The sequence below is a fragment of the Ahaetulla prasina genome, chromosome 11 (genome assembly GCF_028640845.1).
Source record: "Ahaetulla prasina isolate Xishuangbanna chromosome 11, ASM2864084v1, whole genome shotgun sequence".
NCBI classification, from domain to species: Eukaryota; Metazoa; Chordata; class Lepidosauria; order Squamata; family Colubridae; genus Ahaetulla; species Ahaetulla prasina.
Genome location: NC_080549.1, coordinates 29,130,213 through 29,147,509, shown reverse-complemented (window position 1 = coordinate 29,147,509; position 17,297 = coordinate 29,130,213). Strand labels below are relative to the sequence as shown.

Below are 17,297 nucleotides of genomic sequence, written 5' to 3'. Positions count from 1 at the left end.
ATTGGCCAAGTGTGATTGGACACACAAAGAATTTGTTTTGGTGCATATGCTCTAAGTGTACATAAAAGAAAAGGAAAAAAATACCTTCATCAAGGTACAACATTTACAACACAAATGATGATCATAGGGTACAATTTAACCCTTAATGATAGCAACAAAAAGTTACAGTCATACAGTCATAAGTGGAAAGAGATTGGTGATGGAAATGATGAAAAGATTAATAGTAGTGTAGATTTAGTAAATAGTTTGACAGTGTTGAGGGAATTATTTGTATAGCAGAGTGATGGCCTTCGGGGAAAAAACTGTTCTTGTGTCTAGTTGTTCTGGTGTGCAGTACTCTATAGCGTCGTTTTGATGGTAGGAGTTGAAACAGTTTATGTCCAGGATGTGAGGGGTCTGTAAATATTTTCACGGCCCTCTTCTTGATTCGTGCAGTATACAGGTCCTCAATGGAAGGCAGGTTGGTAGCAATTATTTTTTCTGCAGTTCTTGTTGCTGGCAATCCTTATGATTTATATTGATATATTGACCATCAATTGTGTTGTAAATGTTGTACCTTGATGAACGTATCTTTTCCTTTATGTACACTGAGAGCATATGCACCAAGACAAATTCCTTGTGTGTCCAATCACACTTGGCCAATAAAAATTCTATTCTATTCTATTCTATTCTATTCTATTCTATTCTATTCTATTCTATTCTATTCTATTCTATTCTATTCTATTCTAATTATCCTCTAAAGTCTGTGTCTTTCTTGTTGGGTTGCAGAACCAAACCAGACAGTTATAGAGGTACAAATGACAGACTCAATAATTCCTCTGTAGAACTGGATCAGTAGCTCCTTGGGCAGTTTGAGCTTTCTGAGTTGGCACAGAAAGAACAGTCTTTGTTGTCCTTTTTTGATGATGTTTTTTGATGTTAACTGTCCATTTTAGATCTTGCGATATGATAGAACCTAGAAACTTGAAGGTTTCTACTGTTGAACTGTGTTGTCAAGTATTGTGAGAGGTGGAAGTATGGAAGGGTTTCTCCTAAAGTCTACCACCATTTCTACAGTTTTGAATGTGTTCAGTTCCAGATTGTTCTGGTTGCACCATGAGGCTAGTCGTTCAACCTCACGTTTATATGTGGATTCATCATTGTCTCGAATGAGACCAATCACTGTTGTGTCATCTGTGAACTTCAGTAGTTTAACAGATGGATCGTTGGAGATGTAGTCATTGGTATACAGAGAGAAGTGGGGAGAGCACACAGCCTTGGGGGCCCCCTGTGCTAATTGTACAGATATCTGATGTGATCCTGCTTAGCTTCACCTGCTGCTTCCTGTTTGTTAGGAAGCTTGTGATCCACTTACAAATCTGTTCAGGTACTTGTAGCTGGTTTAGCTTAGTTAGAAGAGTGTCTGGTCATCAAAAAAGGACAACAAAGAATGTTCTTTCTGTGCTAACTCAGTAAGCTCAAACTGCCCAAGGAACTGCTGATCCATTTCTACAGAGGAATTATTGAGTCTGTCATTTGCACCTCTATAACTGTCTGGTTTGGTTCTGCAACCCAACAAGAAAGACACAGACTTCAGAGGATAATTCAAACTGCAGAAAAAATAATTGCTACCAACCTGCCTTCCATTGAGGACCTGTATACTGCACGAGTCAAAGAGGGCTGTGAAAATATTTACAGATACCTCATATCCTGGACTGTTTCAACTCCTACCCTCAAAATGACGCTATAGAGCACTGCACACCAGAACAACTAGACACAAGAACATTTTTTTCCTGAAGGCCATCACTCTGCTAAACAAATAATTCCATCAACACTGTCAAGCTATTTACTAAATCTGCACTACTATTAATCTTCTCATCGTTCCCATCACCCATTTCCTTCCACTTATGACTGTAACTTTGTTGCTTGTATCCTTATGATTTATACTGATATTGTTTCCTGATTGCTTAATTGTAGCCTATGACTATCATTAAGTGTTATATAATTAAGTGTTAAATTTGTACCCTATGACATTAAGTGTTGTACCTTGAAGGTATCTTTTCTTTTATGTACACTGAGAGCATATGCACCACAACAAATTCCTTGTGTGTCCAATCACACTTGGCCAATAAAAAATTCTATTCTATTCTATTCTATTCTATTCTATTCTATTCTATTCTATTCTATTCTATTCTATTCTATTCTATTCTATTCTTGTATTTATAATCGCTGTAAAGAATATCAGTAGCCACTTCTTTGTATCTTTTCCTTTCTGCTTTTTATTTTCTTTTACTTTCCTCCCTTTCTTGTCTTTTTAACTTTCTCTTTGATTTCTTTTTCTTTTTTCACTTTCTTTTCCATTTTTATCTTATTTTTTTAAGAAACTTTAATAAACTGATACACATATAAAGAATATAACCCAGCTGCATCCGCGCAGTGCAGCTTTACCTTAGTTCTGCAGGCCCTCTTATGACGACTCTCCAACTGTCCCTCCAGCCTCCTTCACATATAAGGCACAGAACAGCATTTCGTTTGCAATTCTGCCCCCGCTACCATCCAACTTCAGGGGAAATAGCTGATTTTTTTTGTAAAGTAATTGAAAGCCAAATTCTTTAAAAGAAGTAGCTGATGGGAGCTGCAGGTCAAATTGCAATCATGGTACCAAGGAAAGGAAATGGAGCCATTCCCTTAAAGCTTCCATTGGGCTGTTAACTGAATTAAATGAAGAAATCTTCCTGTTCCCAACAGGCCCACAGACACACACAAGGCAGCTGCTTTGACCTGAGGGCAACGGTCAAGAAAATGTCATCATAGAAAGAATTTAAGCACAAAACTTCTTCATCATAAATTCAATGGTGTCACAGCAAATTTGGCTCCAAATCATATATGTAAAACTAAGTTAGCCATTTGCTGACAGATATTCCAGTGAGACTTCTAAAATACCATTTAGAGTTCCCAAAATTAAACCCTTAAAGCATGCATTAAAAATATTAAAAATCTCATGAAATTAAAATTATTAGTAATATTGCCTGAAATCCTGGGTGTGAAATAGCTGAAAACTTGTGAAAATTAGAAATCCTACAAAATTTCAAGCGGTTTCAATTGTATTAATTTCCCTAGATGGATGGTGGAATCTGCCCTCTGAAAAGTTGATGGATTACAGTCTAGCTAGTTTCAGGGATGGGAAACTCCGTGAACTCTTAAGGAGAATTTTTGAACATTTACCTCTGATAATCAACAAACATTTTATACATTATAAATACTGTAGCATGGAATTTCTCCCATTTTTTAGATAAAAGAGGTCCGCCACTGCACCTCACAAGTTGTGATACATGCAGTACATTTCTACACAAACCCTCCAGTTTTGTCTGTACAATTCGGAAATGATTTGATGTGTCCAGGTAGCGCTGGGTTGTGGGGATGGAGAAAGTGGGACTCACGAGTCATTTGCAATGCTTTGTCCGGTAACTGCATTCTTTCCCAATGGAGCGTAGTTCCACTCTACACCGTGAATCCCCAGATAGTAGACTCTGGTAGCTCCGTGTGCCAGAAGAAGCAGCGAAAGGAAATGGAGACAAAGGACAGAGAACTGTATTTGCTGACAGGAGCACATCGAAGCGAAGCGCTGAAAATCCCGCCAGGACTTTGGATCTGAAAAAAGAGATGAAATAAAAACATGGAACAACATAGAATAACAGAGTTGGAAGGGACCTTGGAGGTCTTCTAGTCCAACCTCCTGTTCAAGCAGGAGACCCTATCCCATTTCAGACATACGGTTGCCCAGTCTTTTTTTTGAAAGCTTCCAGTGTTGGAGCACCACAACTTCTGAAGGCAAGCCGTTCCACTGGTTGATTGTTCTCACCGTAGTTCTCGCTTGCTTCTCTCCTGTGCTGGCTGGGGAATTCTGGGAATTGAAGTCCATGCATCTTAAAGCTACCATATTGATCAAGATTCTAAATCTGCAAGCCTATTCCAAATGGGAGAACTCAAACATGCTTTGGATCATGGTTCACTGGGTAGGACCTGCAGATTCTGTAATGCCATATAGCCAAGGTTTGTTTGCCTGGTGGGTCTTATTAGAGATTTTCAAAATTCACAGCTACATTAATATCACTTTCACACCCTTTTCTCTGCAGCTCCCAGAGTGTTTAAAACATCTGAGCCCACTGTGGCAACGTGTACTTAACTGGAAGCAATTCCGCTGACTTCATCGAAACTGATTCCCTTCATAAAGTTCTCTTATCATGGCTGATTCATTAGCCAATAATGAATGAGACGGCAGGAAAAATAGGCTGGGATATCAGTTTCTCTCTCTCTCTCTCCTGCTTTCTTGTATTAACATGCTTAAACCTTCCCTTTACAGGTAGCCCTGACTTACAACCACCACTGTCCCTGAAATTTTTGTTTTTGTTTTGTTTTTGTTTACATTTATATCCTGCCCTTCTCCGAAGACTCAGGGCGGCTTACAGTGTATAAGGCAATAGTCTCATTCTATTTGTATATTTACAAAGTCAACTTATTGCTCCCCCAACAATCTGGGTCCTCATTTTACCTACCTTATAAAGGATGGAAGGCTGAGTCAACCTTGGGCCGGGCTTGAACCTGCAGTAATTGCAGGCTTTGTGTTCTTAATAACAGGCTGTACCAGCCTGAGCTATCCGGCCCCTTTTTGTCGCTAGGCAAAACATTTGTTAAGTGAGCTTTGGCCCATTTTACAACCTTTCTTGCCACAGTGTTAAGTAAATCACTGCAGTTGTTAAGTTAGCAACATGGTTATTAAGTGAATCTGCCCTGTCCATTCACTCTGCTTGTTGGAAGGTCATAATCTTTGATAAAGCTTTCACGACCAGCTCCCTTCCCAAACTTTGGTCACTAGCCAGAGTCATCCCAATCTTCAAAAAAGGAGACCCCAGCTTAGTTGAAAATTACAGACCAATCTCTCTGTGCTGCGTCACCTGCAAAGTCATGGAATCAATCATCAACCAATCCATTACCTTCCACTTAGAAACAAACAACCTACTCTCTAATAAACAATTTGGTTTCAGGAAAAAATTATCATGTAACTTACAACTTTTCCACTGTAAAAACGTATGGACTACGAATCTTGATCAAGGCAAAACAATAGATGCAATCTACATAGACTTCTGCAAAGCATTTGACTCAGTAGTACATGATAAACTTCTCCTAAAACTAAAATCCTATGGCATTTTAGGACCCCTTCACAAATGGATATCTGCTTTTCTGTCTAACAGACAACAAGTGGTCAAAATTGGCAATGCTCTATCAAATCCTGTTCCAGTCAAGAGTGGCGTTCCTCAAGGCAGCGTTCTTGGACCAACACTCTTCATACTATACATAAATGATCTTTGTGACCATATCTCAAGTAATTGTGTTCTCTTTGCTGACGATGTCAAACTATTTAACACCACTGACAATACATCTACCATTCAAAAAGACCTTGATCATCTAACCGTTTGGTCTAAAACTTGGCAACTCCAAATCTCAACCAGCAAATGCTCAGTCTTACATATTGGAAAAAAGAACGCAAACACTAAGTACATACTTGATGGACATTACCTTACAGATGACCCCCACCCTGTTAAAGACCTTGGAGTTTTCATATCAAATGATCTAAGTGCCAAAACCCACTGCAACTACATAGCAAAAAAGGCTCCAAGAGTTGTAAACCTAATCTTGCATAGCTTCTTTTCCAAAAACACTACACTACTAAGCAGAGCATATAAAACATTTGCTAGACCAATTCTAGAATACAGCTCGCCTGTCTGGAATCCTCACCACATTTCTGACATCAATACAATTGAACATGTCCAGAAATATTTTACAAGAAGAGTTCTTCACTCCTCTGAAAACAACAAAATACCTTATCCCACCAGACTTGAAATCCTAGGCTTAGAAAACTTGGAACTCCGTCGCCTTTGACAAGACCTACGTTTAATTCATAGAATCATCTATTGTAATGTCCTTCCTGTTAAAGATTACTTCAGTTTTAATTGCAATAATACAAGAGCAACCAATTGATTTAAATTTAATGTTAACCACTTTAATCTAGATTGCAGAAAATATGACTTCTGTAACAGAATCATCAGTGCTTGGAACACTTTACACTCTATGGTCTCTTCCCATAATCCCAAAAGCTTTAACAAAAACTTCCTTCCATGGTTTCCCCAAAACTCCCTTCTTTTCACTGGAAACAATTGGAAAGCTTCAGGATAAAATGTAGGCCCTCTGCAGCCTAAACCTTTCTTGAGAATTTGCCATTGACATGTCCATTTACATTTAGGACTGCAGTCTTGGTAACAACTTTCCTTTTAGTGAACCAAAAGGGTTTGCAATTAAGTTAAAAGATGGTTCCCTTACCTTGACAAAGAAGAGGGAAGCTCAGAAGCAGAAGCCACAAGAAAGAGTGAAGACGTGCCCCAGAAGTATTTTCTTCTAGCACCTGAAGTCCCAATGAAATCTTCTGAGATTTAAAGAAGGCCAGGAGGGGCAAAGTCTCACTCGTAAACCTGCAGCTGACTGTGGGCCTTTCTGCAAGGCCTGGGAATGGATTAAGCAGAGCACCCGCATTTATTTACCTTGCATCTCTTTCATTTTTAGTTTAAATAACAAGGACAACTTTGGTGTAGTTTCACTCAGATGGCAGACTAATTTATGATGGGAGGAGCCAGGTGATATTATAGCAATAAAAAATAGCTTTGTGATAAAAAGGCTGAAACGACTAAGATAAACTAAACCTGATACTTTCATGAGGCTCCTTTGCACACTGAATTTGTACAATGCTGTAATGTATTTTGAACTTTGAGAGGGAAATTTGGGTGGGAAATGTGCATGTTGCTGATTGGTTGAAGCCTCAACCAAAAGAGTATTTAAAGAGGGGTTTTTGCCGGTTGTCTTTTGCTGGGTCACAATAAACTAAAGAGCTGTTGCCACTCATTGGTCTCCTGCCTCTTCATTGCCCGAACTTAACATTGGCGACGAAGGTGGGATGTTGAGGCAGTGAGATCGAAAGAAAGAGCTGAAGGAACCAGGAATTCAAAAAACCCAGCCAGTTTGCGAAGGCAGAAAGTAGCGATGTCCAGCTACATGCCGCCAGTGCCATTCGACCCAGCCAAGGAGAAATGGGGGTCGTACATGGCTCGTTTCGAGTGTTTCCTCGAAGCGAACGAACTACAGGGAGTCTCGGACAATCGGAAGCGAGCATACTTCCTGAGCCACTGCGGTCCAGAGGTCTTCGATACGGCGGAGTCACTCTCAGAGCCAACGCCGGTACAATCGGTACCGTGGCAGATACTACAAACAACACTTCGAGCGCACTACGCACCGGTACCCTCAAAGTTCGTCCAACGTTTCGAATTGAGGCAACGGGTACAGCGAGAAGGCGAATCAATAAGTGTGTACATGGCCGCATTGAGGAAAGCCGCGAACCACTGCGAGTACAGAGATTTGGAGGATTCCTTACTCGAACAGCTCATTTGTGGGGTCAGAGACATCAGACTACAAAGGCGGCTGCTGTCTAAAAGCAACCTGACCCTAGCGATAGCCTTGGACAAAGCCAGAGCTCATGAAATGTCCACCAAGGCGGCGGAGACCTTGCAAAAGCCAAACGCGCAGGGTGCCGGGACAAAGACTACACCGGTCCACAGTGAGGAAGTCCAGGCCGAATCGGAAGGTGAGGAAGAGGTGTTCCACACCGGGAGGCTGGAGAGAGGTGACCGGGACGAATGTGTGAGTTGTGGGGGGCAACACCAACGGCAAAACTGCAGATTCAAGGACGCGGTTTGTCGGCGGTGTGAAAAAAAAGGACACATAGCTCGGGCCTGCCGAGCCCCCCAACCTTCCCGCCAAAAATTCAAACCGACCAATCAGAGTACGGGAGCAGCGAAGCGGCCCGGGATTGGTCCATTTAAAAAGGGCGCGAAGTTAAACCAGACCACTGTGAGAGTGGGCCACACATCGACACGACTAGAGAAGAAAATATTTACCCAAGTCTACATTGAAGGGGTGCAGTGCCCCATGGAAGTAGACACTGGGTCGTCAATCACAATTATGTCCTGGGACACCATCGTGAGAGACTTGCCAGCGATCGCTAAACGTCAGCTACAAACCCAGAAGCTGAGAGTGCAGGACTACCAGGGGAATCGGATCCCTGTTCGAGGAGCCACATCCGTCCAAGTCAAATACGGACAATTCACAAAGACCCTGCCGATCACCATAGTAAACGGAACTCTACCGAGTTTGCTAGGGTTGGACTGGTTCCGAGCTTTGGGCATGGGAGTGACCGGGGTCCACAGGAGCAACGTCATCCTCAGAGACGAACTACTGAAGGAGTTCGAGGACGTATTCAAGGATTGCCTGGGCAAGTACGTGGGGACCCCTATTTCGTTCAACCTTGACCCCCAGGTCGCCCCCATCCAGTTAAAGGCTAGGAGGGTTCCATTCGCCCTAAAGCCTAAAATTGACCGAGAATTGGACAAGTTAGTAAGCCAGGGAATATTAGTCCCCATCGACCATGCAAAATGGGAGACACCCATAGTAACCCCAGTCAAACCGGACGGTTCGGTCCGAATTTGCACTGACTACAAAGCAACGCTTAACAAAGCATTGCAGAAAAGTGCATACCCCGTTCCAGTGGTGCAACATTTGCTACACTCATTAGGGCAAGGGCAGGTCTTCGCCAAACTCGATTTGGCCCAAGCCTACCAGCAGCTACCTGTAGATAGCAGCACAGCTGAGGCGCAGACAATTGTCACACACCGTGGGGCTTTCAAATGTACGCGACTCCAGTTCGGAGTTAGCGTGGCCCCAGGGCTCTTCCAGAACCTAATGGAGCGATTATTACAGGGCCTGCCAGGAGTGGTACCATACTTCGACGATGTATTGGTATCAGCTGAAAACTTAGAGGAACTCGGGGTAAAACTAAGGAAGGTGTTGGGCATTTTTAGGTCTGCGGGGCTTAAAGTTAAACTCAACAAATGCCATATTGGGGTGAAATCGGTAGAATTCCTAGGATACAGAATAGACAGGGAAGGGATCCACCCCACGGAGAGCAAGGTACGGGCCATTAGAAAGGCCCCAGCCCCCAAAAATAAAATAAAATTACAGGCATTCTTGGGGCTTGTTAATTTCTATGCGGTATTCTTGAAGAATAAAGCAACAGTAGCCGAACCGCTACATAAGTTGCTAGCAAAGAAAGCTGTGTGGTCCTGGGGCAGAGAAGAGGCTAGGGCATTTGAGGGGGTAAAAAACCTTTTGTCCAGCGATAGCCTCCTCATCCAGTACAATGGCACGTTGCCACTAGTGTTAGTTTGCGACGCTTCACCATATGGGGTGGGGGCGGTGCTCAGCCATAGGTTACCGAATGGAACAGAAGCCCCTATAGCGTATTATTCCCGGACTATGTCCTCTGCGGAAAGGAACTACAGCCAGTTAGATAGAGAAGCGTTGGCCATAGTCTCTGGGGTTAAGAAATTTCACGAATACTTGTTCGGGCGAGATTTCGAGATAGTCACGGACCACAGACCCCTTCTAGGGGTTTTAGCGGGTGACCGCCCAACACCCGTGGCACTTTCTCCCAGGCTGACCCGATGGACTATTTTCCTAGCGGCATACTCCTACAAATTGCTCTACCGCCCAGGAAAAGACTTAAGGCATGCGGATGCTCTGAGCAGATGCCCTCTACCAGAGACAATTGAGGACCCCACCCCGGGGACACCCGTCTTACTAATTGACTCTTTGGACTCTGGCCCAGTCACATCCAAGCAGGTGGCTAGGGCATCGTATAGAGACATTACAATTCGGACTGTGATCGGTTGGGTGCAAAGGGGTTGGCCCGCTGCGCCGGGCGAGCGTTTCAAAGACTTTGCGGAAAAAAAATCAGAACTGTCTGTTCAAGGGGGGTGTCTGTTATGGGGGGATAGGGTAGTTATCCCAGAAAAATTATGCGAAAATGTGTTGGAACTGTTGCATGTGGGCCACCCAGGGATTGTGCGGATGAAGAGTTTAGCGAGGAGTTATGTATGGTGGCCCTTAATGGATAAGGACATCAGCGACAGGGTAGGGAAATGCCAATCCTGCCAAGAGTCGAGGTCGCTACCCCCTACAGCCCCAGTTAGAGAGTGGGAGAAACCCCAGGGGCCTTGGTCCAGGATTCACATAGATTTTGCGGGGCCGTTCCATGGGCAGACCTTTTTAATTGTGGTAGATGCCTACTCAAAATGGTTAGAAATAATCCTCATGAAAAGCACAACGGCCGAAGCAGTAATCACAGTCCTAAGGCATCTATTCGTAACACACGGCCTGCCCGACACCCTAGTCTCTGACAACGGCCCGCAATTCACGGCAAATCAGTTTGAGGGGTATTTAGCGGGAGAGGGCATCAGACATGTCCTCTCGGCGCCTTTCCACCCGGCGACGAACGGACTTGCAGAACGTTTCGTTCGGAGCACCAAGGAAGCGCTATCTAGGATAAGTCCAGGCGACTGGCAAACGAAAATAGACACTTTCCTGGCCGTCCAACATAGGACCCCTTGTGTAACAACTGGCCGCAGCCCAGCGGAACTTTTAATGGGCAGGAAACTCAGGTGCCCGCTAGACCGACTAAACCCAACTTATACCCCAGACGGGTACAAGGGTATTCAAGGAAAAACCAGGGAAATGACAGTGGGTGACCTAGTATGGGCACACAACTATAGCGAGGGCCCAACATGGTTAAAGGGGGAAATTCTGGGCATAACCGGACCCAAATCATACGTAGTAGACATGGAGGACGGCCGGGTATGGAAACGCTACATAGATCAGTTAAGAAAACGTATACCAAACAAACTAGAAACAAAACAACCAAGCCCTGACTACCAATTGTTTGAATCTGCAGCGGACTCAAACCCGAGGCGAGCGGAGGACTTATCTGATTCCGATGAAGTCCAGCGACGCCAACCGGTTCCTCCTGAAGGCAACAGGAACGATTCAGCCAATAATCCAGGGCCGGACGGCCTAGAGGAGGAGCTGGGAGGAACAAACAGTCCCTACGACCAGCTCGACTCTCTCCCAGAGAATGAACTGCGCAGGTCAGAAAGAGTTAGGAGACGCCCTGTCTACCTGCGTGACTACGTAGAGAGATAGCATGTAAATATTATGTAAATAGAGGTACTAAGCGTTCTGGGAGGGAAGGAGTGTAATGTATTTTGAACTTTGAGAGGGAAATTTGGGTGGGAAATGTGCACGTTGCTGATTGGTTGAAGCCTCAACCAAAAGAGTATTTAAAGAGGGGTTTTTGCCGGTTGTCTTTTGCTGGGTCACAATAAACTAAAGAGCTGTTGCCACTCATTGGTCTCCTGCCTCTTCATTGCCCGAACTTAACAAATGCTTTTAAATTTGGTAAAATATAACACCCAAAAGATTATGAGCCATGGTAGTACAGTGGTTAGCATGCAGTACTGCAGGCTATTTCTGCTGACTACTAGCTGCTTGCAGTTTGAGTCTCATCGGCTGAAGGTTGACTCAGCCTTCCATCCTTCCAAGGTCCATAAAATGAGGACCCAGATTGTTGGGGACAATATGCTGACTCTGTAAATAACTTAGAGAGGTCTGTAAAGCACTGTGAAGCAGTATATAAGTCTAAGTGCTATTGCTATTACATACAGCAGTGATAGTACAATAAAAATTATAATTAAAAGATAAAAACTAAAAAAATAAGAAGACCCATACCATGTTAATATAGAACTCAATGTATTATTAATCCTAAATCATATGGAAACAGATGTCCCTTTTCTTGTATTTACAATAGAAAGACATTTCAAAATTGATTTACAAAAATAAATCCCAGTTTTTAACAACAGGTGTGTACTTTCTTACCTGTATAGGAGTATTCTTAGTTAGCACAATTCATATGTTTTAAGCATTCACTTAAAACTGAAAAAGTAGAGGGGGCCAAAGAATTGCCTTGTGTGTGTGGGTATTCAATGATACATCAAGATTTTTCCGCTGTATGAATCAAACTGGATGTGCACTTATTTTCTCTATTTTCCTGAATCATAGAAATGATTCTCAAAGGTCATTTCAGGACCTTTATTTTAGGGGAAAGGTTAGTATAGGCCAGATGTGATCCTTCTATAGCTTTTTGGAAAGCTCACAAACAGCCGGTACTCAGTGCACAGGTTGATTCTGATTAGGATTGGGCCTTCGGCAGGATCTGTTTCTAAATTGCCTCAGGGTCTCTGGGTCCAGCAGAAACTTTTTTGAAAATTTGTTGTAGAACAGGACATTCTTTCTTGAAAGAAAACTTCATGTTTCTCAATTTTAGCAGGTGTGGACTTCAACTTCCATGCTAACTGTGGAATTCTGGGAATTGAAGTCCACACCTCTCAAAGTTGTCAAGAAACTCAGGCTTAATCATTTCTTTGCACCCCTATAGAACATGTTTTTTTAAAAAAATAACCCTATTGGCATGTAGAGTGGGAAGAAACTCTCAGTATTTCCAAGCTATTTTTCTAAGCTTATTTGCTGAAGGAGCTTATTTGATTGCTGAAGGAGCTTATTTGATTGAAGGAGTACAGATGCCCTCCATATACAGAACACCCTTACAGTCCCCAACATGTTTAGAAAACATATTCACCATGCAAGAATATTTCTATGACGTATTTGCCAAGCAGCAAAAGGATCCATTGATTTTTTTCATTTTAAACTGAAGATGTTCATGTAGTCTTAATTTAAAGAAGAAAAGCAACCTCTGTGCCCTGCTTCAGAATCTTCCGAGACACCCTGGAGCTGAGCTGGGTCAAATAGACCAAGGAATCAGGGTCCAGATTTACCCCCAAAGCCCACACGAGTCTATGTGATTTGTGTGACTGATTTTCTACTAAGGATCTTTTGAGATCCGGGATCATTTTTGCAAAGATAGAAACTAGATGTTGAGATCCTAGAAAGAGTGCAGAGAAGAGTAACAAAGATGGCATGGGATCTGGAGGCTACACGATTGAGAATACTAGGTATGTAACATAACACCCATCCTGCGCAGACTGCACTGGCTACCTGTGGCCTTCCGGGTGCGCTTCAAGGTTTTGGTGACCACCTTTAAAGCGCTCCATGGCATAGGGCCGGGTTATCTACGGGACCGCCTACTGCTACCGAATACCTCTCACCGACCCGTGCGCTCTCATAGAGAGGGACTCCTCAGGGTGCCGTCAGCGAGGCAATGTCGTCTGGCGGCGCCCAGGGGAAGGGCCTTCTCTGTGGGGGCTCCCACCCTCTGGAACGAACTACCCCCAGGACTTCGTCAGCTTCCGGACCTTCGGACCTTCCGCCGCGAGCTTAAAACATACTTATTTAATTGCGCAGGACTGAGCTAGATTTTAATTTACGGTTTTTAAATTGGGTTTTATTTTCATATTTTTAATTTAGGCTTCTAGAATAAGTTTTTTAACTGTTTTTAGATTGTATTTACCTGTTTTTTAAATGCCTGTAAACCGCCCTGAGTCCTTTGGGAGATAGGGCGGTATATAAATTTAAACAATAAATAAATAAATAAATAAATAAATGTAAGAGAAGGACTACAATGACACGATAGCAGTCTTCCAATATTTGAAGGGCAGTCATAGAGTAGAGGGGGTCAATTTATTCTCCAAATTACCAGAGGCAGTACAAACAGTAATGGGGGAAATGTGTTAAACAGAGATCCAATCTAGAACTAATTAATCAGCAGAATGGCTTTCCTCCAGAAATTGTGGGCGCTCCATCGCTGGAGGTTCTTAAGAAGAGATTCAACAGCCATTTGTCTGAAATGATACAGAATCTCCTGCTTGAGGGGGAGTTGGACTAGAAGATCTCCAAGGTCCCTTTCAACCCTATTATTCTATGTTCTATATTCCACCGCTTTTGAAATCCAAATAGAAAGGCCATGTCAAGGGAGTTTTCATTTTGGCTGATCCAGTTATTGGTGCTGCTTCTGGTAAGGGAAACAAGTCTTATACGTTCCCTGCCTGGAAGAAATTGAGAAATGAATGAAAGTAAAATGGAAGCAGTCATAAGAATATATGTTTATCATAAATGTACATAGAAACCTTACTTTTCTATTTTGTTTAGTTCTGATTGAACATAAAATTATATAATTTTGGCGTATTCCTTGGGAAAGTCAAAATTTGGGGATTGCAGGACTTCAAATATAAAAATACACCTTAAAAGATCTCTTTTTTCATTTCAGCTGCTGGTTCTCAGTTCTGCTTACTAAGGATGAACGTGAAAAATACAGAGGAAGTAAGTCATCCCTCCCTCAAGCAATGCCCATGAGATGGCTTCCAAGGGAGGCTCAGCTCTGAGGTTCTTATATGGCAAGACAAACAAGGGAGCCTTCAGAGGGGATCTAAAGGAAATGGATCTTACAGCCTCCATTAATTGTATTTGCATTCTCAAATAAGGCAAAGTAAATGGGGCTTTCCTGAACTTTACTCTCCCATAGACAGAGTCTAATATTTGCCTTAGAATTTGTAGACTACTAATCAACTTGATAAAGAGTGGAACAAACAACAAGCAACAAATATTAGTCACCCACTCATTAACACAGAAAAAATCCTTGCTTTGACTTTTCTGCCTTAGAAGGATCTGCTCCTTGGGATTTAGAGCAGTGGGTGCCACATGAACAATGGGGAGTGGGGGGCAGTCACAATGGAGGTACTAAACAAAGCATTTTGATAGAGCTTCCGGTAAGCAATTCCCACATGCTAGTTGTGCACTGCTGGGGAGGCTGCAGGATAAGTCAAAGCAGTCAAGAAGGCAGCCACAATTGTTGCAGTCAAAGCTCTGCTTGGTTTTTATGTGTGTTGCAATTAAAAAAAAGTTTTGATTCCTGCAGTTGTGGCAACAGCTTAATATTTTTGACCCTTCAATGCAGCCGCCTCTGCCAGGTCAGAAGAGCCGGCAAAAGCTTCTGCCACTGACCCAAACCTCCCAGATTGCGGGCCGGGAATTCTGTGCTCCAAATCCCAGGTCTGACGGCAAGGACTCCCATTACAGAGTTCATTGAGAGCGGTGGACTTCATTTCCCATCATGCTGCCTGGGGAATTCTGGGAGATGAAATCCACATATTTTACAGTGACTGAAGCTGAGAAATATATAGTAACTTTGTTGCTTGTATCCTAATGATTTATACTGATATTGTTTCCTGATTGCTTAATTGTAGTCTATGACTATCATTAAGTGTTGTGTAGGAAGTTAGCACTCACCCCTCTCCTAGAAGAATGAAATATTTTAGAAAATATTAAAAAGGGCAGAAGAATATATTTCCCTGGATGAGAAATGGAGAAACTTGTTTTAAAGACAAAGCAGCTTCCTGACTCCCCCCACCTTTGTCAATGGGTCAGTGGTAGAAACTCATTCTCCCCATCTAGCAACTGAAACTCACCACATGACACCTGGGAAGATTACATCAGCCAGCAAGGCTAGCTAAGATCCCCACCCCCTGGGAGTCTGACAACCAATCAGGATATTCTTCCTGTGCCCCAGAAAGTTCAAAGTTCAGAAAAAGCATAAAGCCAGGGAGCACACAGCATCTCATCCCTTTTTTGTTCAGGATTTCAAGCCTTGTGATCCTGGCCACCATTAAACCATCTTTCCAAGCAGCCTCCATGTTTCCAGTGTCTTTGTCCCCACTTGGAACTGAACCCAGATGGATATTTCTTCCAACAGTTGTAAGTGTTGTACCTTGATGAAGGTATCTTTTCTTTTATGTACATTGAGAGCATATGCACCAAGACAAATTCCTTGTGTATCCAATCACACTTGACCAATAAAAAAACAATTCAAATTCAAATTCAGCTGAGAAATACTAGTTCTCTCTGGACGTTCTGCCACAAAGATAGGAAATCTGCCGGAATGGCCAGCAAGCAACCAGCCTCATTTTTAAAAAAATGCACCCTTCAGTTGTCAGGCTGAACTTCAGACCTGGTGGCGCCCCTGGAAAGGAGCCCTGCCGAGAAGGTCCGTCCGAGAAAGCCAACAGGTACGTGGGAGAACTTTATTCCCCACCCCCACCGGCCCTGCCCTTCTGCCCACTCCCGCATCTTTCCCGGCTGCTCCGCTTCAGAGGAGGAAGAGGCTGCGCTCCTCGCTCCAAGGACAACGCCCCGTTTGGTCCCGAGAAGCCGCGGGCTGCTTCAGTTGAAAGGCCAGGTCTGCTCCAGGCTGAGCGACGCACCGGAGGCGCCTGGACGCCCCTCGCTCGAAGCACCCGCGGAGGCTCAGCCGGCGAGGTTGGAGGCAAAGCAGCCGGGCGGCTCGTAACTAGAAGATTGCGGAGATCCTCGCTATTGAGAGGAGAGCTGAGAACCGGGCTGAATAATAAAAGGGTCAGCAAGGAGATTGGCTCTTTGCCATTCCCTTCGAGGAGAAGACAAGCGATTGCCCACAAGGACTCCAGATTATCGCTCTAGCCTAGGCAATCTCTAGTGGGTTTACAGAAAAACAGAGCCGGAAGGGATCTTGGAGGTCCTCTAGACCAACCCCTTTGCTCAAGCAGGAGACCAGACCATTTCAGACAAATGTCTGTTCAGACTCTTCTTGAAAACCTCCAGCAATGAAGCACCTACATACAACTTCTGGAGGCAGGCTGGTCTAATCGTTCTCGCTGTCGGGAAACTTCCTTAGTTCCGCTTCTCTCCATCCACTGATTCTCATGCTGCCTTTTGGCGCTTTGGGGAAGAGGCGGAACCCCCTCTTCTTCGTGGCAGCCCCTCCCCCCCTTTTCTCCTTTTCCTTCGACCCGGTTCCTGCCACCCTTCTTCACTCGGTTTATCCTCCAGACCCCTCGCCCTCTTTGTTGTGCTTCTCTGCACTCTTTCCAGAGTCTCGGAGTCTTTTTGTCCTGGGGTGACCAGAACCGGCCGCAGTGTCCTAAGTGGGGTCTTACCAAGCACCGCGAGGGAAAACGGCTTTTAAGCAATCCGCGGTCTGGGTTTCTTAGAGGGGCCGGTTCTCGGCACGAAAGCCGGAGAGCAGCGGGGCGAATTCCTTCCAAACTTCTTCAGCCGGTGGCGCGTCTCCTCCAACCGCCCGGATCCCACAGCCAAGCGGCTTTAAGGGCCGAGCCAAACTCACCTGCCGAAAAGCAGCGCGGGGGAGCTGCGGGCAGAGGATCGAGCGCACCGACGCCGCGCGGATTCTTCTGCGCCTCTTTTCTGAGTCTTACGGCGGGCCGGCGCTGGGAGCCTCCCCCCACCTTTCCAAAGAACGGAGGCAAATCAAGCGCCGGCCTTGCGAGGAGGCGGGCCCAGCTCCGGGAACCGCCAATGAGAGGGCGAGTCAGGAGCCG

The 17,297-nt window shown here is 44.1% G+C and overlaps 1 protein-coding gene across 9 annotated transcripts in view; it reads right to left on the bottom strand.

Moving 5' to 3' along the window:
* Positions 1-17,275, bottom strand: part of HEPH (hephaestin) — a 130,897-nt gene extending 113,622 nt beyond the window's left edge. For 5 of the 9 annotated variants that reach the window (XR_009156681.1, XM_058196627.1, XM_058196635.1 and 2 more), the window contains exons 1-2: positions 17,084-17,233; positions 3,420-3,630 (exon numbers count right to left, since the gene is read on the bottom strand). Coding sequence is in view for 8 of the 9 variants with exons in the window: in XM_058196627.1 (XP_058052610.1) it covers positions 3,420-3,592 (173 nt within the window). In the remaining variant the exon portion in view is untranslated. The other 4 variants (XM_058196628.1, XM_058196634.1, XM_058196629.1 and 1 more) reach the window with 4 other exon arrangements.
* Positions 17,276-17,297: the final 22 nt, after the last annotated feature.